A 25,159-nucleotide genomic window follows, 5' to 3' on the forward strand; every position below is an offset into this window, starting at 1 on the left:
GCCAAAGGTCTGATAACATGTCGGACATCTTTTGTTGTTTACATGATCTTGTGTCCTTGTGGCTTCTTTTATGTGGACAAAACCATTCAGCCTTTACATGTCCAATATCATGAGCATGTCCGTTCCATCAAGACCGGTTCTGGTGCTCCCCGTCTGGTTGCCCGCATGAAAGAGGTACACAACAGTAATGCTAATCTCATGAAATTTGCCAGCCTCGAAAAAGTAAAACAACCTTCCAGAGGTGGTGATCGGCACTCCTGCCTGCTTAGAAGAGAGGCATATTTGATTTTTGAGCTCGATCATTAGGGCTTAATGATCAGCTTGAATTAGCGCTGTTTCTTTAATTTTCTCACCTTTGGCACACTAGCTCTCTTAGTCCATTATGCATCTCTCTTTGTCAGCTGGCTTTATTCCTATTAACTATGTATGTAACATTGGTTTGTTAATACCTATCTTTTTAGTTCGTTACATGGTCAGTTACGGTCATATGATATCATATCACATGACTCATTTCATGTCAGCCTGTGATGACGTCCGCCGCCTTTAGCCTTTTTAAGACGCTGCGGTGATGATGGACGCTACACTCCGGCTTGAAGAAGCGCAAGACCAAGCGAAACAACTTGTCTCGGTGTGCCACTGGCTCTGCTGCCGTATGTCCATACTCACCTGAATAAAGTATTGTGTGCAGTCTTTTTTGGATTCTTTTACCTGCTAAAATGGACAGAGATGTCAGAAGAGAGCAATGTGGTCGTGACAGAAAAGAAATCCAAAAAGAAAATAATTTCCTCTGTAGTATGCAGCCACTAATAAGTACTTGAAGGATTAAGAATTTTTTATAGAAGTAATTTACAAATCTGTTTAACTTTCTGGCACCAGTTGATTTAAAAGAAAAAGTTTTCCACAGGAGTACCCCTTTAAACTTACACATACACACATATGTGTGCATCGTAATGATAATGGAACTTGAAAGAAAACAGTCATCCTGTTCACCCACACTAAACCCAATACACTAGGTTATACTGTGGGTAAACAGAAGTCTGATGAGGGGTCACTGACTAAAATACGTACCTTAGGTCCGGGATATGTCCCTCCGAATATCCTCTTCTATCTTCACTGAATTGTGTGCTTGAGGCGGGCCCTGACGGCTCAATTTGCATATTCATTGTCGCTGGTTATGTGAGCGCTCAGTTGGCCCATGCGCTCACATGACCAGCAACTTGAGGTCACTAGGATGTACAGTCACAATGAATATGCAAATTCAGCTGGCAGGTCCTTCAATTCATATAGAAGGGGATCTTCAGTGGGATATACCTTAGACCTAAGGTACATATTTTAATCAGTGACCCCTCATCAGTCTCCAGTTCACCCACAGTATAACCCAGGATTACCATTTTCCTTTAAAGGGTACCTCTCATCAAATAAACTTTTTATATATTTTAGATTAATGAATGTTGAATAACTTTCCAATAGCATGTTAATGAAAAATATGCTTCTTTCTATTGTATTTTTCCCAATCAGTCCTGCCAGCAAGCATTTCTGACTCATGCTGGAGTCCTAAACACTCAGAGCTGCCAGCCTGCTTTGTTCACAGCCAACAAGGCTGTGAACAAAGCAGGCTGGCAGCTCTGAGTGTTCTCCTTTGTGAACAAAACAGACTGGCAGCTCGTAGTGTTTAGGACTCCAGCATGAGTCTGAAATGCTTGCTGCCAGGACTGGTAGGGAGACCCCTAGTGGTCATTTCTTCAAAGTGGAAAATTAAATAGAAAGAAGCATATTTTTTAATAACATGCAATTGTGAAGGTATTCTGCATTTTTTTTTGATGGGAGGTACCCTTTAAAGGGTTGTGCAGTGCCGCTTTACTCGGTATGGAGTGGCGCTGCTGCGTTCCAGTTGCAGAGCTGCTGCAGCACCTGTTTAACACCTGAAAAGTACTGGTCATGTGTCCTATTTTAATAGTGTGTGTGCACGATAACTGACTGTCATGCATGAGATGGTCACCTTGGCTGCCGTGCTGCCTGGCGCACAGCAGCATTTTTTAATGCAGAGGTAATTCACAACCTCTTTAATACCTCAACATATTAAAATGATCCACAATGTACATGTTTATTAACAATACAGTATACAAGCCATTCATTCACAATTTGCACATTGCACACATATACACAATACATGGCCACACTACATAGGAATACACTTACATTTTCTTACAAAACTAGCTGTGTGCAGTGGGATAGGAGGCCATATCATTTAGCAGCTGTGGAGGCAGGGCTGTGAGCTTCATGACGCTGTTTACTACCTCCCATCCTCTTCGTCTCGACTGCTCAGTTGTATTAAACCAGCAGCAGTAGGAAGACTGAAGATATCCCAGTGAGGAGAGGGGCCGGGGGAAGGGGAGTGGAGGGATGGGGGTTCTTAAAGGAGCAGAGGACCGACAGCACACACTGCCCTGTGGAGTGAGCTTCTGCTGTTAGCAGTAATTAACTACAGCGAGGTGCACTCCAAAATGCTGCAGGCTGCTGCCAACGCACTCTCTGGACCCATGTGTATCAGGGAAGCTGCAGGGGCCCTCTGGAGGATGGGGGCCCTGGGCAATTGCCCTGTGTGCCCTGCCCTAATGCCGGTCCTGCCCTAACGCCGGCCCTGCCAGGTGCAGTGACCAAATGCCACACCCAAAGCCAGAGGATTCATTGGAAATTTAGGCAGCAATATCAAGTGATTTCAGTGATGGATCTGCATCCAATATGAAGCCAAATCAGTCAAAACAGGTGAGCACAAGGCATACAAAAGAACCTCTACATTATTCTCTAATAATACTATGACTATGGTGCACCATATAAGCAAAAAAATGTAATAAATAAAAAATAAAATAAAAATTCTAATAATTGTCACTCATGATGCAGTCTATTATTGAAATTCATATCAAAGCAAGATGACACACCCTATAAAATGTTAGAACTATATCTTTGCTGAGTCCAGTTTACATGTTATTTAAATGATAAAACTTATAGAATAACCACACAAAGAAGCCATATTTTAACTTGTTAACGACCAAGGATGTGTTTACACGTCCTTGTGCCATTAATAGTGTATGGTGCGGGCTCCCGACTCGAGCCCACGCCATACCGGCTGGCCCCCAGCTGATTCCTGTAGCTGGGGACTGTCGTTAATAGTCGACAGACGACTATTAACACCTTAGATTGCCGTTGTCAAAGCTGACAGCGGTGTCTAAAGGGACCTTTGAACACTCCCTGGTGGTCCCGACTGCTGCACTGGTCCCGGCTCAGAGATTGATAAAGCCTGGCTGAACAAGGCTTTATCAATCAAGCACAGAGCACACAGATCAATGTAGTTTTATGGAACTACCTTGCTCTTTATGAGGAATCTACTGATTCCTCCTAAAAGTCCCCTAAGGGGACTAAAAGTGTAAAAAAAAGAACAAAAGTTGTATAAAAAGTTAAAAAAACACCCATTAACCTTTTCCGCATTAAAAGTTTAAATCACTCCCTTTTCCCAAATTCCATATAAAAAAATATATAAACATAATACAAATAAACATATGTGGTATCGCTGCGTGTGTAAATGTCTGAACTATAAAAATATAATATCAATTAAACCGCACGGTCAATGGCGTACATGTTAAAAAGAATTCCAAAGTTTAAAATTGCATATTTTTGGTCACTTTATATACGATATAAAAAATGTATAAAAAGTGATCAAAAAGCCCCATCAAAACTAAAACGGTACTGATAAAAACTTCAGATTACAGCACAAAAAATGAGCCCTCATACATCTCCGTATATGGAAAAATAAAAAAGTTATAGGGGTCAGAAGATGACAATTTTAAACATACTAATTTTGGTGCATGTAGTTATAATTTTTTTCAGTAGTAAAATAAAATAAAGCCTATATAAATTAGGTATCCTTGTAAACGTATGTACCTACAGAATAAAGATATGGTGTTCTTTTTATCAGATTTTTAGAAGGTGAGGAGGAAAAAATGAAAGTGCAAAAATGAAAAAACCTGTGATCCTTAAGGGGTTAAGAAATGTAAGACTTTATTTATAGTGGCCATAGGACATTTGTCAAGCATTTGGTTTAGATTTATAACAACTTTTGCTATGTAACCTAACATCAAAATACTAAGAAGTGAGCATGGGTTCAACTTCAGAACCAAATAATACTTGAAAACGTGAAAAATGCACTTTTTATTGTTGACCACTAGGGTTCACAGCTTTGTCATAATAAGTAATAGGTGGGTGAAGGTCTGAATGGTAAAACCTGGAACGGTAAGATGGTTGATGCATCAAACAAAATGGAACCTTAGATTGTTTTTCAGCAAAACAGAATTTCTGTAAAACTGAATTCTAAAACTAGTTAAATATCCTGTAAGATATATTACTAGTCCTATCAGACTGCCCTACTAAATTGCAATAGCAAATTAATACATTGGCCCTGATTTACTAAGAGTGTCGGGTTATTTTCAGAGTGTTTTTTTTTTCCCCGACTATTTTTTGTCGCACATATTTATCAATGTTTCGCACATGTCGGTAAAATTCTGTCGCATGATATTAAATTCTGTCGCACGGGGAAAAAAAAGTGTCGCACAGGAAAAATAAAGTGTAAAACAAATAAATAAAGCAAAGTAACTCTGCACCAGGACGTGACTTTACATTCACGGTTGTTAAAGGGTTAACAAACAAAAAGTAAAAAATAAAAATAAAAAGGAAATGAAAGCCAAGATTTTTTTTTTTTTTAAAGAGAAATTCCCCCAAAAATTTTGTAAAATAAAAAATGTAATATAAAAAGCTACTAAGGGGACAAAGTAACAGGATTTTCAAAAAACCCAAATTTTTTTTAAGATTCCACACACCTAAAGGCGGTCGGCAGTTTTCAAGTTCAGTATTTTACTATTTTTCTGGTGGTTTTTTAAATACAACTGTTGGGTTTTCAGGAAAATGTCAGGAACACGCCCCTAGTTATGCAAACCACGCCCCTTTAGTTGGGTTAAAAAAATATTCGGAGTAATTAGAAAACCTTCAGGTTTTTACGAGTAAAATGTGTCGCTCAAAGTGTCGCAGAGGATGTGCAACACAAATTGTGTAGCATAATCCGATAAAAAGAGTCGGGATCATGTTGGTAAATCAGGGCCATTGTTTACATTATTTGTGAGAGAAGAAGTTTTAATGAAACTTCTCTTAATTTTCCATAGCTGATCTCTGTGATCTGAAAATTGTGAATGGGGAAAAATTAATTGCTTTATCTTTTATTTTAAAGGTCAACTTAAAACTACATTCTATGTATATTATAAATGCATATTTCTTATAAGCAAATGGCAAGTATTGTTTAATATACTTCTTTGTTTAACATCATGTAGTCATGGTCTAAATGGTTTAATAAAGTGCAAAATTACAGTCAAGGGACAATACAGAATTATTTACATAATGTATACATTTACATATGTTCAGGTTGGCTGACTATGTTGTTCACAACAGCTCACATTTAACTCCAGCATCTTCGGAGTGATCGCAGTTGTGAACATTCCAGTGGATATAGGAGCACTGCAATATGGAACTTTCATTGCCATGACATTTGACATTGTCAAGGAATATAATGCCAGCCCCTTGTCCATACCAGGATTCTCCGCATGCGTTCAAAGCTGCTCCACAGCCTAAAGATCGACAGACCACTTTGGCAGCCTTTAGGTCCCATGCATCATCACACACGGTCCCCCACTGCAATGAAAAAAATATTTCCAAACGCCCTTCACATCGATGGCTTCCATTCACTAAGCGGATAGAGCCTGACAAAACAGAGAAATTTGTTATTTTCTATTAGTTTAAATTCTAAGCTGCAAATTTTATTAAACCACAATATCAATTCCTTTAAACAAATGCATTTTAACACCAGAGAGTAATTTTACCTTTGGTTATCTACTGACATATACTGGCAATAAGGATGGGGTATACTAGGGCAATAAACTTGAACTACTGTAATAATGTTCTAAAGATGTGGAGAAATCGCAAAGGTTCTTTGTTTTAAGGAGTGGCTGACCATATAAAATAGTTATGTTATTTATGTTATATAATATGTTAATTAATACCAAGGGGAAAAAAACTGCATATTCAGATCGTAATATCTAGTATCTTTATTTATACCCTTGGTAAGGGGTTGACAACATTGGAGGTGGGTATCTACAGGAGTAACATGGAAGGTCCTAAAGTACTCTCAGATTTGGAGGTGTGAGGATAAGTATTTTTAGGGTTTTATAAAGCTTCTTCACCCCCATAATGATGCAGCCTATTTTTGGCTTCCAGTACAAAAAAAACAAAAAAAAAAATTTTTTTTGTTGGTTAGTCTTTTTCACTGATTTATTCTAATCACCTTTTCAGCTTTCCATCAACTAAGCTGTATAGTGGCTTGCCTACTGGGGGATATACAGTAACCCCCCGACATACGATGCTTTTATATGTCGGGGCCATCGCATTAACTGCTATCCGACAGCGCAAAATGCTTAAGCTGCTGTCGGATAGCAGTTTAAGCATTCCGGACAGGTTCACTTACCTATCCCCACTGCTCCGGGTCCAGTTCGCGATCCTCCGGTGTTTTCTGCATTTTCTCCGGGGTCCGGGCCTCGCTTTCCGGCGTCGTTATTACGTCGCTGCACACGCCGTCCCGGCGCCGCAACGTAATAAGGTCACCAGAAAGCGAGGCCCGGACACCGGAGAAGATGCGGAAGAAGCCGGAGAATCCCAAAGAAGATGCCGGAGCAGCGGGACAGCATCGGGAGCCCCTGGGACAGCATCAGGAGCGGTGAGGACGCGGTCCGGAGCGGCGGGGACAGGTGAGTATAACTTCCTATACTTTACATTGCACAAATCCCTCAACATACGATGGATTCCACAAACGATGGGTCGTTTGGAATGAATTACCATTGTATGTTGAGAGACCACTGTAGTCATTTTGTGGCACCAGGTAAATATCCTTCATTGATTAACATTTCATTTTCATTTTTGGGATTGGATTAAAAAAACAAAACAAAAATGGCAATTTTATCATGTGCTGTAGTTTTTTATGTTCTATGCTATAATAAATATATTAACTTTATTGTACTAGTCGGTGTGGTTATAAAAGTACATTGTGAGGAGCCATTGTTTTTACAGATGTCCTTCTTCTCTTATAAATGTTAGGGGGAGGAGATAACTCAGATGGCACATACTGATAATTGTGTGGGGGCATCTCTTGTGTATTTGCCAACACTTTAATTTTTTGTGTTTTGACTGATTGGTGTATACAAACAGTACAAATTTGGTCAGCATACTTCATGATGTTAGTGTGGCGTTAATATATGTTGTGTTAATATTGTCCTTTTGATTCTCTTTGTTGTTTCCAATCACTATAATGGAAATGTTGAGTGGTCATAAATAACCAACTGTAGTTAAAATATGTTTAGATTTTAAAGGGGTACTCCCGTGGAAAACGTTTTTTGTTTAGATTAACTGGTGCCAGAAAGTTAAACAGATTTGTAAATTACTTCTATTAAAAAATCTTAATCCTTCCAGTACTTTTTAGGGGCTGTATATTACAGAGGAAATTTTTTTCTTTTTAGATTTCAATTATGTTACGCCCACAGTGCTCTCTGCTGGCCTCTGCTGTCCAGGAACAGTCCAGAGCAGGAAAAATCCCCATATCAAATATATGTTGCTCTGGACAGTTCCTAAAATGGACAGAGTTGTCAGCAGAGAGCACTGTGGTTGTGACATCAGAGAAATCCAAAAAGAAAAACAGCTCATTTGTAATATACAGCCCCTAAAAAGTACTGGAAGGATTAAGATTTTTTATAGAAGTAATTTACAAATGTTTAACTTTCTGGGACCAGTTGATTTAAAAAAACAAGTTTCCCATAGGAGTACAGCTTTAATCTAAAGGGCTCTCCAGAGATTCCAGTATGAGACTTTGGGCATATATACCATCTTTTGGAGGTGTTGCGGCTTTAGTTGTCACATCAAAGCTGCTTCCTTTGGAAAACAATTCAGAGTCTTTCACACCTAAAAATTTATATAGATGGTTATTCTTCAGAATTAAGACCAGTTACTATTTGTTATTAGATCAATTCAAGGTTACCCAAAGAAATAGAATGCCCAATGTGTAAACTTAACATGTACAGCTTTGACAGGTGCTCCCTCTATAACGTATTTATACATTAATGCAATAAACATTCCCTAAGATGAGTCTCTTTAAAAGGAATCCGTCACTGTGCTGGTCCCCAGCAACTTCTCCCCTCCCCACTTACTTTGATAGATCTCTCCCTGTTAATCTATGAATCAAGGCGGGGCAGGATATCCAGATAATTTATGGTACAGCTTAAAAATGATGACAGGTTCCCTTTAATTTACTCTGTACCCCTAAGATTAAATTTCCACTGTACCCTCTTGATGAAAATGCCCATATTCTCTATAAATGCACAATATTTCACATTAGAGCAAAATGTTGTGCATCTCCTGGGCTACCTTTGATACTATCCATAAGTAGAGTAAAATAGAACCACGCTGAAGCATTGTAGGGACTACGCAGAACTACCTTAATCTTAACTACCTTACCCCTTTACCCCTATATTAGAGAAAACAGCTGCATGTCACCATCACATGGGTTAGATCCACTGCAGATTTTCAGCTGTGGATTCTCTAGTAGAAAATGTTCATTGGATTTGAAGTACCTTTGCTTTCAATGTGTTTTCATTGCAGACTTTAAAGGGGTACTCCGGTGAAAACCTTTTTTCTTTTAAATCAACTGGTGGCAGAAAGTTAAACATATTTGTAAATTACTTCTATTAAAAAATCTTAATCCTTCCAGTACGTATTAGCTGCTGAATCGTACAGAGGAAATTCCTTTATTTTTGGAACACTGATGACATCCCGAGCACAGTGCTCTCTGCTGACATCTCTGTCCATTTTAGCAACCGTGCATAGCAGATGTATGCTAAGGGCAGCATGGTGGCTCAGTGGTTAGCACTGCTGCCTTCCAGTGCTGGGGACTTGGGTTCAAATCCCACTGAGGACAACAATAAATAAAGCGTTATTATTATTATAATAACATCAGCAGAGAGAACTGTGCTCGTGATGTCATCAGAGAGCATTCCAAAAAGAAAAGAATTTCCTCTGTAGTATTCAGCAGCTAATAAGTACAGGAAGGATTAAGATTTTTTAATAGAAGTAATTTACAAATATGTTTAACTTTCTGCCACCAGTTGATTTAAAAGGTTATCACCGGAGTACCCCTTTAAATCTACAGCATGCTCATCCTTTCTTCTTCCACATTGACTTCATAATCCACAATAAGGGTAGGGTGGCACATGCCAAATTTTGCTGTGTATTTGCTGCTGCATATTTGCTACTCTGTGCTTTCCTACCCATTGAAGTCAATGGGTAGCAAAATCAGCTGCAGCAAATACACAGCAGCAAAATACGGCACTTTTGTCCCTTCCTAAATCTGCAGCACGATCCATGACTGCAGATTTAAAATACATAGATTTTTTTTTAATTGCATATCTGCTGATCCTCTGTAATGACCCTGCAGACAAAAAAAAAACTGCAGTGTACCTGACATGTGTGAAAGTTTTCTAACAGTTAGGATAGGTTCACACTGCGGAATCTCCAGACAGAAAATTTCCACCTGGAGATTCTGAGTGCGGCCTGCGCTGACTTAATCAGTCGGCGCTAGGATCGCGTGGACACTGAAGTCCCCAATAGACCTCAATGTGTTCTGCGAGTATTTCCACATGAAGAATGAGCAACGTCATTCTTCAGGCGGAAATTTTAAAGCGGATTTTCCGTTCACAAATTCCGAGTCAAACTTTCTTAAGTGTGAATTTGTGAACGGAAAACCCATTCACTATACTATATATTTTAGTAATCAGAATTTCTGCCTGCAATTTCAAAGCAGAATTGTAGGTGGAAATTCCATAGTGTGAACCCAGCCTTACACTTTGAGCTTTGACTGTGCAGTCTATATAAACCCTGATCCTACCCTGACACTAGTGACACCATATATTAGGGTACATTCAAGTTGTGTTTATATGTATACAGTGAGCTGGCATATGAATAATTTAAACATTCTCACCTTGACAGATTACACCTGCATCTTCATGATGTCCACAATTATGCTGTCCCCAACCTAGGTTGAAGCATTCTATTAAGTCTTTCTCTGTACCAACACAATCTACATTATCAAGGAGGATAGGACCACTGCCATAGCCAAAATAACTAAGAGTTGTAGCCACAATGGCAGGACCACAACCCATCTGCTTGCAAACCACCTGTGCATTGTTGTAATCCCAGTCATCATCACATACAGTTCCCCAAGTATTCTGATAGAGAACTTCTACTCTTCCTTGGCAGCTGCTGTTTCCATTTACAAGTCTAATGCTGCCACCTAGTGGATAAAAAGTAAAAGCAGTTAATGTAACAATAATCTTCTTTCCAAAACTATAAGCTAACAAATTAAAGAACAAAATGTAACTATGTAAATCTGCATTTTCATTTCAGTTTTTATCTAAATTATAAATCAAGAAAGTGTATTTGCTATTACTTATACTTCAGTTGCTAATGTGTTTGCGTGCGAGCAACAAATTTATCAAAAAGTCGCAACGACAATGATGAATTTACTGTGTTATCAGTATTTTGTATGTTTCCTTAGGGTAGAGGTTTTTCTCATGTCTTTTAGATGGTGTAGATTTGAACAAACTTTTTTTTCTAATGTCACAGTTAATACGTAACCACTGCATGGTAAAAAAGAATAAATGGTGTACTGCACACCTGTACCCAAACTGTCCATCGAGTTCAACCTAAAATCCAGAATTCTGAGGAGTATTTAAGGAAAAAGCACAGGGGGAGACACAGATCCATGCAGCACCGCAGCAGTACCAGCAATTCAGGTCAGTAAAGGCACTGTGGTGTAGTATAATGCTTGGTAGTGGTGCTTACTCCATATATGCACAAAGCGCCACATCCACAATATATCGATATAAGAATGAGGATAGCACTCACCACCAGACTTACACCGTTTCACTGAACGCTCCGGCACCTGCCTCATCCAGGTAGCTGATGTTCACACGTGTGGTCTCCATGTAAAGTCTACAATAAAGCGTTCTAGTTGCAAGTCTGGCGGTGAGTGCTATCCTCATTTTTATATCGATATATATATAAGTAAAAAGTATTACACAAGGCAACCCATTTAATTAAAACATTGTTTTATCTCACAGACAAATGTGTCTGATTTGGTTGCTACACAGTTATTGGGATGGAGGGATGGATTGCGTATTAGAGAGATCTTTTATGGAGTTTTTTTTATTATAAAATTTTTAGTCAAAGCCAGAAGGGGATTAGAAATCTGTTCTTGATAAATTGATCAAAAATGAATAGAAAAATGAAGGAACATACTTCTTTCTGCTGGATCCAGTTCTATATTGACTCAAAAAAACTACATAAAAAATGCAATGAAGTTTTTAAAAAAACAAATAAACAGTGGCCCAGCTTTAGAGCTTAGACTACAGACTAATAATTATCAAAGTGGCTCAGGCTGCTTAATAAAACTGTTATATTCTTAGACTTGTTATTATAGGTTTGGACCAACTATAACTTGGCTTAACCCCTTAAGGACATTTTTTTTTAAACCGACTGATGCCAGAAAGTTAAACAGATTTGTAAATGATCACAGTCCTGAGAAATACTTGTTAGCATCACTCCACCCACACTTTCAAATCTCAGGGTCAGGAAAAACCACAGGTCTGGGCGCTCCGCAGATCACTGGGTGCCAGTGTCTATAACGCAACATGCATAAATACCATTCAGAGGCATTGATGACAACACGGCACTCGAAGTTCTGCTTCGACTTGCTGCGTTATTTGCCGATAGCAGGGCGTACAAACGAGGATGCACTACATTTTTTATACCCTGCTATCTATTTTTTTAATAGAAGTAATTTACAAATCTGTTTAACTTTCTGGAGCCAAATGATATGAACATTTTTTTTTCCCCACCTGAGTACCCCTTTAGGACATCAACAAATTTTTCTAATTATGACCTGTGTTGCTTTATGCATTAATAACTATGAGATGCTTTTACTTATCATGCTGACTTTGAGATTGTTTTTCATGACATATTTTACTTTAACATAGTGGTCAATTTGTGTCAAGGCTTGCATAATTTCTTTGTGAAAGATTCGAAAATTATTGTCTAAAAAAAAAAAAAAATCTGCATATTTATGAATTTAATATTCTCTGCATGTAAGTAAAATGGACATGCCAAATAGAGGGCTTCAAGGTATGGCAGCAATTTTCCAAATTTTCCTGAAACATTCAAAATCTGAATTGAATTTGAGAGGCCTTACTGTAAGAAATCCCCCATAAATTACCCCATTATAGAAACTGTACCCCTCAAAGTATTTAAAATGACATTCGGAAAGTATGTTAACCCTTGTGTTTCACAGGAATAGCAGCGAAGTGGAGATGAAAAGTAAAAATCTCCATGTTTTACACTTACATGTTGTAGACCCAATTTATTTTTCTTTTACAAGGGGTAAAAGGAAAAAAAGCCCCTTAAAATGTGTAACCCTATTTCTCCTAAATACTGAAATACCCCATAAGCGGACATAAAGAGCTGTGCGCAACAGGGCTAAGAAGGGAAGGAGCAACATTGGCTTATGGAGAGAGAATTTGGCTAGAATAGTTTTTGGGGCCATGTCGCATTTACAAAGCCCCCATGGTGCTAGGACAGTGGAAACCCCCCTCATGTAACACCATTTTGGAAACGACACCCCTCAAGGAATGTAATAAGGGGGGTAGTGAGTATTTACACCCCACAGCTGTTTGACACAATTTTGGGATATTGGCCGGTGAAAATGAAAAATTAAAATTTTTACACAAAAAAGCTGGTATAACCTCTCATTTTATAAGGGGTAAAAGCATAAAAAGTACCACTGTATTTGTAATCCTTTTTCTCCCAAGTAAGGAAATACCAAATATGTGGATGTAAAGTGTTCGGCGGGTGCATGGCATGGCTCAGGAGGGAAGACGCGCCATTTGGCTTTTTGAGAGAGAAGTTGGCTAAAATAGTTTTTGGGGGCCATGTCACATTTAAAAGGCCCCCATATGCCCAGACATTGGAAACCCCCCCCCCCTCATGGGACACTATTTTTGAAATGGCACCCCTCAGGGAATGTAATAAGGGGTGTAGTGAGCATTTGGACACCATAGGTGTTCTAAACAAACTAACAAATTGGTGTAGCCCAAAACCTTTCATTTTACAATCGTAAAATGAGAATAAGCCTCACAAAATTTGGAACCCAATTTCTTTTGAGCACGGAAATACCCCATATGGGGACATAAAGTGCTCTCTGAGTGCACGGCAGGGCTCAGAAGTGAAGGCGTGCCGTGCATTTTACTAAAATGGATGTTGGGGGCTATAACACGTTTATAAAGCCTCCATGGTGCCAGAACAGTGGAAATCCTTCACAAGTGACCCCGTTTTGGAAACTACACCCGTCAAGAAATGTGAGAAGGGGAGCAGTGAGCATTTACACCCCACTGGTGTTTGACAGATTTTTGGAACAGTGGGCTGTGCATATGAGAACTAACATTTTTTCATTTTCACGGACCACTGTTCCAAAAATCTTTCAGACACCTGTGGGGTCTAAATGCTCATTGCACCCTTTATTACATTCCTTGAGGTGTGTATTTCAGACACCTGTGGGGTCTCAGGACCCCCCTGGGCGATGTGCCGAGATGGGTGCTGATAGATATCACAGCAGTGAGCGGAAAAACGGAAGGCGTACAGGCCTATGTCCTTAAGTCCCAGGACGCAAGGGTGTTCCTGTACAACCTTCGTCCTTAGTGGTTAAACTGCACCAAAAGTGGTGCCTTGTTAGATGGCAGAAGCATTTGGCCCTTTGCAGGATCAGTGCCTGGGTGCAGTTGCAATATTTGTACCTCTACACATTTAACAGATTTATAGTCTTACCTTCCAGATTCAAGGAAATACAGGATTGCCTGTATCTTCATTTACATTACTATACTGACATAAAACACTTGGTTTCTTAATTGTTGGATGATAATATTTAGGATATTATCTACAGCCATCAGATTTCTATCTCTACTTCCTGAAAAATTCAGGCCAAGGGCGTAACTATAGGGGGTGCAGTGGTAGCAGTTGCACAAGGACCCTGGTGCCTGAGGGGCCCCCAAAGGCATCTCTGCTCCATAAGAAGATACCAGTATTATAGGTGTCACATGGAACACATGTGGCCAAGTTACAGATTTTGCACTGGGTCTGCTTCAGGCTCTTAGGTAACTTTATGAAAAATTATTTTTACCAGACCATGAGTGGGTATATGGGCAAGATAGGCTTCTAACTTTTAAAGGAGAACTCTAGCAAAAGTTAACTTATCCACTATCCACGGGATAGGGGATAATCACCTGACCCTGTCTCTCTCACTGAGGAACGCGTGTCTTCTATCGGTAGACAGCTCCATAAATTTATATGAAAGCGCTGATGATGCCCAATGTGTTGTACTCAGTTCTTTTTGGCTCTCCCAAAGAAATAAATGGAGTGCATGCCATCTGCAGCACGTGCTCTTCACTGAGCGCCAGATTCTGTCCCGGAGATGACGGGATAGAGGAAAAGGGGATAAGTTAATTTTTGCCATAGTCCTCCTTTAAATTTTATTTCTTTACATTTTCTTTTTAGCAACAAAGGTGAAAGAAATGGTAAAGGAAAATAACATACCTTTTCTCCAGGGCTGAAACAATGCAGTAGTGAGCAGTTCAGTCGCAGGAGATGGTTGACTTCCTCCCCATGTAACTATAAACAGTGAGAAAGCTCAGAGTAAGTTGTTTGTTGAGCAATATGCCATAGTAATAAGTATGGTCTTATTTACCTGTGGCTGTGTCAGTAAATGACTCTGCAGTGTCATGGGCTATACGACTGGTGCTCAGGGTTGTAGTTAAAATTCCCAGACCTGGTCAATAGGATATTATTGCATAATAACAGAAGAAAACACATGATTGAGATTATGATATTTAAGTTTTGTAGGCATGCAGTCATGTCATACATATATAGATACTAAATTTAGAGGGTAATCCACTTTGTCAACTTTCATAACTATACTGTACATTTAATAGTAATGATTTAGAACCTTGATCCCCAAACTGTAGGTATCAATGTTACTTACAAGATGAATTGCTAGAGGCTAGATCCTGACATTGTTTGGAGAATACAACAGCTCCCTGTCACTTGAGAAATCAGGAATAGTGACAGTGCTTAGATTGTTAGTACTTTGTGAAAGATGTACCCACGCAGAACTATTGATGGATGATTCCACTGTGTATATACTTAAAGGTACTGTCTCATGAAGACAATCCCTAAACATTTTTTTTAAAATAGGCACTGTCAGATATAAAAACGTTTTATGTGTTGAACATCTTGGCAAAACAATTGTTTTTCTATTATACTTCTTTAAAAAATGTTCACATTTTATTAAAGAAAACTACCTTTGAAAATCCCACCACTAGGGGTCCCCATACCTCCTGGGACACTGATGAGTCGCACAGCAGCATGAGTGTGTCCAAGGGTCATGGACACGAGATGGCTGATTGACAAGGCTGCAGGAGGAACATAGCCTGCAGCTGTGGGGGGCAAGATATATAGCGCTGCAGGGGGGGGGGCAGACATATAGCCTATATATCTAGCCCCCATCAGCGCATTAGATATGACCCCCGTCTGCGCATTAAATATATACCCCCCGCCTGCGCATTAAATATATACCCCCGCCTACGCATTAAATATATACCCCCCGCTGGCGCATTCAATATTTACCCCCGCACTGCATGGATATGTGCCCTCACAGCACAGCACTTCTATATACCTATACCACTGCAGCACTATATGTGAAAAGCATTCTAGCAGCAGCATCGGCCGCTCGATGCTGCTGATAGAAATACTTTTCATACATAGCGCTGCAGCAGCATATGTATATAGAAGCGCTGTGGGGGGCAGATAAAGCTATATGTCTGCCCCCCAGTGCTTCTATATACATATACCCCTGCTGCCGTATGAATGAAAAGGATTTCTTTTAGCAGCGCATAGTGCTGGGAGCCGGCACTATGCGCTGCTAACAGAAATACTTTTCATTCATATGGCGGCAGGGGTATATGTATATAGAAGCACTGGGGGGGCAGATAACGCTTTATGTCTGCCCCCTCCAGTGCTTCTATATACATATACCCCTGCTGCCATATGAATGAAAAGTATTTCGATTAGCAGCGCATAGTGCCGGGAGCCGTCACTATGCGCTGCTAATAGAAATCCTTTTCATTCATATGGCAGCAGGGGTATATGTATATAGAAGATAAGTAATGAATCCCGGCACTCACTTGTCTTCATGCGGTTATACTTTTATTCAAACGCAAGACGCGTTTCGGCTACAGTCGCCTTTTTCAATTGCAAACATATCTTTGCAATTGAAAAAGGCGACTGTAGCAGAAACGCGTCTTGCGTTTGAATAAAAGTATAACCGCATGGAGACAAGTGAGTGTCGCGATTCATTACTTATCTTATGATTACTTCTATTCTCGTGCATTACGCGACTCCAAGTGCCGCCCTACACTATTGAACTTTATGTATATAGAAGCACTGGGGGGGGGGGGGGCAGACATATAGTGTTATCTGCCCCTCACAGCGTTTCTATATACATATGCCGTTGCAGCGCTATGTATGAAAAGTATTTCTATCAGCAGCATCGGGCAGCCGATGCTGCTGCTAGAATGCTTTTCACATACAGCGCTGCACTGTGATAGGTATATAGAAGTGCTGCGCTGCAAGGGCACATATACATGTGCTGCGGGGGTATATATATTTAATGCGCCAGCGGGGGGTATATATTTAATGCGCAGGCGGGGGTATATATTTAATGCGCAGGCAGGGGTATATATTTAATGCGCAGGCGGGGGTCATATCTAATGCGCTGCTGGGGGGCTAGATATATAGGCTATATATCTGCCGCCACCTGCAGGCTATATATCTTGCCCCCCACAGCGCTTTTTGGCCCCTGCTAAAATGTTCATTTTTAAATCTCCCACTGAGATCCCTGATTGGCTCCGCAGTACCGACCATTCAGGGCTCCCAGCGGGGGATTCAAAAATGAAAGTTAAAACACACTGATACATCGCAGGGTTGTGGAGCTTGCCGCCTGCTCCCCTGCTTAATAACTTCAGATCGCATCGGGTCTCAGCCCCTCAATGCGATCAATCCCTCAGCCCCTGTACTACAACCCCCATAATGGAACAGACTCTGTTCCATGATGGGGGTTGTAGTACAAACACTAATGTAGCCTCCCCAGCTGTCTGCAGCCTCCTGCAGCCGGAGAATTACTACTCCCATCATGGAAAGAAGTCTGTTCCATGATGGGAGTAGTAGTAGTCCCGGCTGTGGGAGTCTGTAGGCAGAGTTGTTTGGCCATACATGAGGGATAACGGGTCTTAATGGATGAATATTTATTCAGCCGTTAGCACCCGTTATTTCATCCGTTATTAAACGTCCGTTTTTACACGGAAAACAGACGTTTAATAACGGATGAATGCTTATAGTGTGAAAGCAGCCTAACGTGGAGGAATTAAATACTGTAATAGACAGACCCTTACATCATATATTTAAAGGGGTATAGGGGTATTACGATAACACAATATTGCATTTTAATAAGACTGTCTCCCCAAGGTATATAGCTTACTAATATATTGTTATCACAAATTGTTCTGTCTTTAGCATTGTGCGTCATTCTCCTCTGGCAAGAAGATGTGTAGTTCTTTCATTGTCAGTGTGAAGTTGTCTCAACAGCACCCCTCTCTCGAAGCATTACCATCTACTGCTAAGGGTGTGTAGCTGGATCTGGTCTCTGAGCTCTATCCCGACCCCCTGAGTAATGTCATCACCTCTGACCAGCCCCAATGGCCTACATCACATCTCTCTACACGGATACATCTTTATTGAGATATTTAGGGAGAATGTTGTTTTTTTTACACAGTGCTTGTGCTAAACAATGCCCCAAGCAGAGAAACAGACAGGAAAGCTGAAGGAAAGAAATCCATTGTAGTACTGAACAACAGCTTAATCAGAATGTACAGGAATAAGAACCCCAAGAGTGGTTTTTGGTAGTTTCAGGACTGGCACATAGCAACTGTGGTGCCAGTATAAAAAAAAATGGTCAAGAAGTGAGCCCAGAAACTAATGCTTTTCTGAAGCATAGGTTTATGAGGAATTAGGCCTGTCAAGGTAATTTGATAAGCTTTTATGAGGAAGTAAGTTCCAGAAAGGATCTGGATAAGGTTGTGCATTATATGTATCAAAGGTGTTTACTACTAGTGATGAGCGGCATAGGCCATATTCGAATTCACAATATTTCGCGAATATATAGACAAATATTCGTCATATAGTCGCGAAATTCGCATATTCGTTAGTTTTTTTCGCATATGCGAAAATATATGCGCATATTCTCGAATATTGAGCCCTCCCTTCTTTAATGGTATAGGGAACTATGACTAGTGCATTAACACTGTGATTTTATGCCCATTGAAAGTGATAGGCCTATTGTGATCTATGGGGATCTCACGGCATGTAAAACAGTAAGATGAACAGGACCATCTTGGCACCACAGTGGAATGGGAGACCACTACTGGTTCGAGGCACGGGGTGGGACAGTGTGTTACAGTTTTGTGATTTAAACTTTACTTTCCTGGAAAAGCTGCTGAATTGCCCATAACAACCAATCAGATCGCTTCCTTCATTTAAAAAAATGAAAGAAGCAATCTGATTGGTTGCTATGGGCAACTGCACAGCTCTTCCTCTACACTGGTTTTGATGACTCTCCCCCATAGAGAGAGATTTATCAAAACCTGTCCAGAGGAAAAGTTTCTGAGTTGCCCATAGCAACCAATCAGATCTCTTCTTTAATTTTTCAGAGGCCTTTTAAAAAATGAAGGAAGCAATCTGATTGGTTGCTATGGGCAACTGCACAACTCTTCCTCTACACTGGTTTTCCGCATATGCTCATATTCGCGAATAGTGAGCCCTCCCTTCTCTAATGGTATAGGGAACAATGACTAGTGCATTAACTCTGTGATTTTTTGCTCATTGAAACCAATAGGCCCATTGTGGTCTATGGGGATCGCATGGCATGTAAAAAAGTAAGATAAGCAGGACTGTCTTGGCAGCACAGTGGATGGGAGACCACCACAAGTTCAAGTCCTGGGGTGTTACAGTGTTGTGGTTAACTTTACTTTCCTGGAAAAGCTGCTGAGTTGCCCATAGCAACCAAGCAGATTGCTTCTTTCATTTTTGAAAAAGCCTCTGAAAAATGAAAGAAGTGATCTGATTGGTTGCTATGGGCAACTAACAAACTTTTCCTCTGGACAGGTTTTGATAAATCTCCCTCCATGGGGGAGATTCATCAAAACTAGTGTAGAAGAAGAGTTGTGCAGTTGCCCATAGCAACCAATCAGATTGCTTCTTTCATTTTTGAAAAGGCCTCTGAAAAATGAAGGAAGCAATCTGGTTGCTATGGGCAATTCAGCAGCTTTTCCAGGAAAGTAAAGTTTAACCACAACACTGTGTCCCACCCTGGGACTCAAACCTGTGGTGGTCTCCCATCCACTGTGCTGCCAAGACAGTCCTGCTTATCTTACATGCCACAAGATCCCCATAGACCTCAATGAGCCTATTTGTTTCAATGCACAAAAAATCACAGAGTTAATGCACTAATCATAGTTCCCTATACCATTAAAGAAGGGAGGGCTCAATATTTTTTTCACATACGCAAAAAACAAAAACAAAAAACGAATATTCGTAATTACGAATATATAGTGCTATATTCGCAATATTCGCGAATATGCGATATTCGCGATTAAAAATCGAATTGCGAATATTCGTGAGCAACACTATTTGCTACAGTAGGACTAGAAGAAAATATGGGCAATCGGGTTATCAACTTGCTTGGTAATACAAAACAAAGGGTGGTCATCAATAGAACATACTCCAACCCCCCCCCCCCCCCCCTTGCTCCATTTGGTTACAGATCTAAATCACCTGCCTACATTGATATCTTTATTGTGTATGCATGTTTACTTTAATCAAATTAAAGTAGGCTTTGTTGATACCTAATACACACTACCATAAATAGTATACTTAAAGTATGTTGTATGAGATCATAGTGAGGAGTTATTATTATTATTTCTATATTTACAATGTTTTTTCTCTCACATAAGATTTATTACCTATTTGCATTGTTATTTTGCTCAGTTTGTTCAAATGAAAGGGAAAAAAAATCAAGCCCTCATTTGGGTTTATAGGTGGAAAATTGAAAGTGTTATGGCTAATAGAAGGCTAGGAGGAAAAAATGAAAGTGCAAAAATAAAAAATTGTCCCTAATGGGTTTCTATCATATCCCCTCTGTCTCGTCTTTCTTCCAAGCTATACATGTTAAAGGGGTACTCCGGTGAAAACCTTTTTTCTTTTAAATCAACTGGTGGCAGAAAGTTAAACATATTTGTAAATTACTTCTATTAAAAAATCTTAATCCTTCCAGTACTTATTAGCTGCTGAATGCTACAGAGGAAATTCCTTTCTTTTTGGAACACTGATGACATCACGAGCACAGTGCTCTCTGCTGACATCTCTGTCCATTTTAGCAACCATGCATAGCAGATGCATAGCGGATGTATGCTAAGGGCAACATGGTGGCTCAGTGGTTAGCACTGCTGCCTTGCAGTGCTGGGGACTTGGGTTCAAATCCCGCTAAGGACAACAATAAATAGAGCATTATTATTATTATTATTATTATAATAACGTCAGCAGAGAGAACTGTGCTCGTGATGTCATCAGAGAGCATTCCAAAAAGAAAAGAATTTCCTCTGTAGTATTCAGCAGCTAATAAGTACAGGAAGGATTACGATTTTTTAATAGAAGTAATTTACAAATATCTTTAACTTTCTGCCACCAGTTGATTTAAAAGAAAAAAGGTTTTCACCGGAGTACCCCTTTAAGGTCCTTTAACCTTTCCTGGTAAGTTTTATCCTGAGTCCATGTACTAGTTTAGTAGCTCTTCTCTGAACTCTCTCCAAAATATCTATATCCTTCTGGAAATACGGCCTCCAGTACTGCGCACAATACTCCAAGTGAGATCTCACCAGTGTTCTGTACAGCGGCATAAGCACTTCTCTCTTTCTACTGAATATACTTGTAGATCATAGACTACAAAATAGCATGCATCGTCAGGCAGCTGCTTCTAAGGCCAGCGGGATATTGTCCTGTATCAAAAGAGGCAGGGACTTGAGGGACAGGGACATAATACTACCCATTTATTAACCATTGGTATGGCCTCACATGGAATATGCTGTTCAGTTTTGGTCACCAGTTCATATAAGGGACTTTGTGGAGCTGGAGAAGGTGCAGAAACACGAGACTAAACTAATTTGGGGCATGGGACATCTTAGCTAAGAGGAAAGATTAAAAGAATTGCATTTGTTTAGTCTTGAGAAGAGACATTTAAGGGGGATATGATCAACGTATATAAGTATATAAATGGCCCATACAAAAAACATGGGGAAAAACTGTTCCAGGTTAAACCCCCTCAAAGGACAAGGGGGCACTCCCTCTGTTTGGAGAAGAAAAGGTTTGGTCTCAAGGGGCGACACACCTTCTTTACCATTAGAACTGTGAATTTATGAATCAGTCTACCTCAGGAACTGGTCACAGCAGAAACAGTTGAAAGCTTTTAAGCAGGGTTAGATACATTCCTAAAATAAAATAACATTAATGCCTATTCAGAAATATAATCACATGCCTTCCCCTTCATCCCACCACACCCCTTCCTTCAATTCCTTGGTTGAACTTGATGGACGTATGTCTTTTTTTTTGACCATATAAGTAACTATGTAACTATGTAATTGTATATTCTGCCCTTGGGTTTTTAAGCCCAAGGTGCATTATCTTGCACTTATCCACATTAAATTTCAGTTGCCAGAGTTCTGACCATTTTCTAGTTTACCTAAATCATTTGTCATTTGGCGGATCCCAGTACAGATCCCTGAGGTACCTCACTGGTAATAAGACCTTGCTCTGAATATATTCCATCAACTACAACCCTCTGTTGTCTGTCCCTCAGCCACCGCCTAATCCATTCAACAATATGGGAGTCCAAGCTCAATGACTGCAGTTTATTAAAGGAGATGTCCGGTGCGGATTATTCTTATTCCATCCTGCCCGGGCTGCAAAAAAAGAGAAAACAAACTTTCACTTACCTTCCAACGTTCCCCCGGAGCTCCGCAACAGCTGATCGGTCGGCGGGGCTGTCTGCTTCCTACTTCCTTTAGCCTATCAGCGGCCGCAGCAATGTCCCGCCTCGGCCGGTGATAGGCTGAAGCGCCGTGTGACATCCCAGGCTAAGGGAAGTAGTAAGTAGACAGCCCAGCAGACCGATCAGCTGTTGCGGAGCTCCGGGGGAACGTAGGAAGGTAAGTGAAAGTTTGTTTTCTCTTTTTTTGCAGGATGGAATAAGAATAATCCGCACCGGACATTTCCTTTAAGTCTTCTATATAGGACAGTGTCAGAAACCTTACTAAAATCTAGATAAGCAATGTCTACTGCACCTTCTTTATCAAAAAGGTTAGTCACCCAATTAAAAAAAATCTATAAGATTAGGTTGCCATGATCTCCCTGAAGCAAACCCATGTTTTTTCTCATCTTGCAATTCCTGTGATTTTAGACATTCTACAATCCTATCCTTTAGTATGGTTTCCATTCATTCCCTCAGCTACTTCTAGCTTTCAGTTGCAGTCTGAACACCCAGACCTCAACTGATCAAAACTTTTGTCATGTCTCTACAACATGTCAAAAGTTTTTTTTTAAATGATGGTTTGCATTTAAGTGAGTGAAAGTGATCTTTCAGCTAAGCGCTTACTAGTTCTAATGCTTTCAAGTTTTGAGGGTATTCTATCCAGGGAATTTGATGGGCCTAGTTTATATAGCAGACATTTCTTCTTAGACTGCAAGAGTCATTTACCAGCACAGATGATTCCAGCATCTTCATGGTGGCCACAGTTGTGAATTCCCCAGCCAAGACTGTAGCAAGCAGATAGGTATGACTCTGACCCATCGCAATTCACATTGTCCAGTAGTATTAGGCCAGTTCCATAACCAAAGTAGGCATTACTTTTATAGTCCAAGGCTTCACCACAGTTAATTTGTCTGCATACAACAATTGCATCCTTCATTCCCCAGTCATCATCACATATTGTACCCCAGTTACCCTTGTAGAAGATTTCTACTCTCCCTTGGCAGGAGTCAGCTCCATTGACCAACCTTATACTGCCATCTCCTGAAATGACATTCAAGTAAAATATGGTTAGCATAAAGAATATAAATAATAATAAAAAAAAATGTACATGATTTTTCGCATGATTGACGTATAGGGCTCCATATTGGGAGCAGGTTAGGGCGGGGCAGAGGTGTGTCAATGTGAGCCAGCCGGCCCCTCAGACTGTTCATCAGCATTACAAGGCAGCATGAATATAAATTCACAAACCGTGGGCAAAGTAAGGAAAAGGACCTTCTCTTAGATCGCATTATGCCCTAACTGATGATGCCTGCACCGCCCTACCTCGTACGGAGGTGACAGTTTCCCTTTAAATGCTAAGTCAGTATTTCCCAACCAGGGTGCCTCCAGCTGTTGCAAAACTACAACTCCCAGCATGCGTGGACAGCCAAAGGCTTCCTACACCTGACATTTCTTTGCATCTGTATTCCGCACTATTGTATTATAGTCGGCCAAAAACTGATTGGAAACCATCATCAGGATAACCTTTCCCAAAGCTTTCCATTGGGGACAGTTTTTCTGGTTTCCTCCTATGGGATTCATTATGTGATACAGAATATACTCAGTTACTGATTCAACTGATATGAATACAGCCTGAGATCTCAATAATGATAAATGCATCTAAGACCATAACACAAATGTATGTAAGGGGACAAATCTAAGTTTTATAGAGAATATTTTCTAAGTTTAAAGGCCGTGTTAGAACAGTTTGACCTGATCAGAAGCAGTCACATAATACATGGTATTTACACCCAGCAACGTACAGGTAAGGTGACTGAAGATATTATCTTCCCTTTTCTTTTTCATCCAATCCAGACCAAATGACAACTTCTATTGCATACTGTAGATTATACCAACACATTTGTGGCCCTTCGCTACTGCAGCCATCATCTTCCTTTACAGCAACACAACCCCATTCTTTACATTGCCATCCTGATGCTAATACTTTATCCTGTTGCTCCCCAGTCGCCCAGTCATGAAACTGTATATACAGCGCTGCCTAATGCCCTAAATACTACATTCAAGGTTTACTACTGCTATTCCTTATAGCACATGTACTGCTCCCTATGTCCCACCTCCAAATATACTGCTTCCTATGGTCTCCTCAATCTTATATACTTCTTCTTATGCCCCCATACACTGCTCCCTATTGCCCTTCTTTCAGATATACTGCTCCCTATGCCCCCCTTCCCCCTATATAGTGTTTTATGTGGCAGAAAAATGCATTAAGGTGCCTATGGTCCTGTAGCTGATCTGGGGACCCCCTTGGGGATGGGCACCCTGGGCAATTTCCCAGGTTGCCCCCCTAATGCCGACCTTGGGTGTTAGTATTCTTTTTATTTTTTTTCCAATGGCAATCTCTGTGTGACACATGCAGAAATAGAAAAATGTTGTACTTTTATATTTCAATTTCCAGAAAGGAATAAACCATTGTGATTTGTTCCTTTCAAGAGTCACATAGTACATAGCCTATCAAACATGACCTTATTGTGATCATTACCACAGATAAAGACAAAAAGAGAGAAAACGCACCCCTAGTGCAATACATTCAGATATAGATGCAACATAAGTGCCTGAAATTGCACTTACCTAGATGTGTTGCGCTCAGAACACAACACCTATCAAGACCTCTATAATCACAATGGGACCTACTGCTGTAGTTCATCCGGTGGAGGCTTGGTTCTCCCCGTAAAGTACACTCAAATAGTAGAAGAAAAAAAGGGAACTTTCTACAGCGCTCGTCCT

General features: G+C 40.2%; 1 protein-coding gene across 1 annotated transcript in view; it reads right to left on the reverse strand.

Moving 5' to 3' along the window:
* Positions 1 to 4,049: 4,049 nt before the first annotated feature.
* Positions 4,050 to 25,159, reverse strand: part of SSC4D (scavenger receptor cysteine rich family member with 4 domains) — a 104,345-nt gene continuing 83,235 nt past the window's right edge. Inside the window, exons 6-11 of the mRNA XM_056556788.1 lie at positions 23,102 to 23,416; positions 14,930 to 15,010; positions 14,779 to 14,853; positions 10,118 to 10,429; positions 7,969 to 8,046; positions 4,050 to 5,801 (exon numbers count right to left, since the gene is read on the reverse strand). Of these exons, the coding sequence (XP_056412763.1) occupies positions 5,485 to 5,801; positions 7,969 to 8,046; positions 10,118 to 10,429; positions 14,779 to 14,853; positions 14,930 to 15,010; positions 23,102 to 23,416 (1,178 nt within the window). The 3' untranslated portion in view covers positions 4,050 to 5,484. The remainder of the gene's footprint in view (positions 5,802 to 7,968; positions 8,047 to 10,117; positions 10,430 to 14,778; positions 14,854 to 14,929; positions 15,011 to 23,101; positions 23,417 to 25,159) is intronic.

Source organism: Hyla sarda, chromosome 2 (genome assembly GCF_029499605.1).
Source record: "Hyla sarda isolate aHylSar1 chromosome 2, aHylSar1.hap1, whole genome shotgun sequence".
Taxonomy (NCBI): domain Eukaryota; kingdom Metazoa; phylum Chordata; class Amphibia; order Anura; family Hylidae; genus Hyla; species Hyla sarda.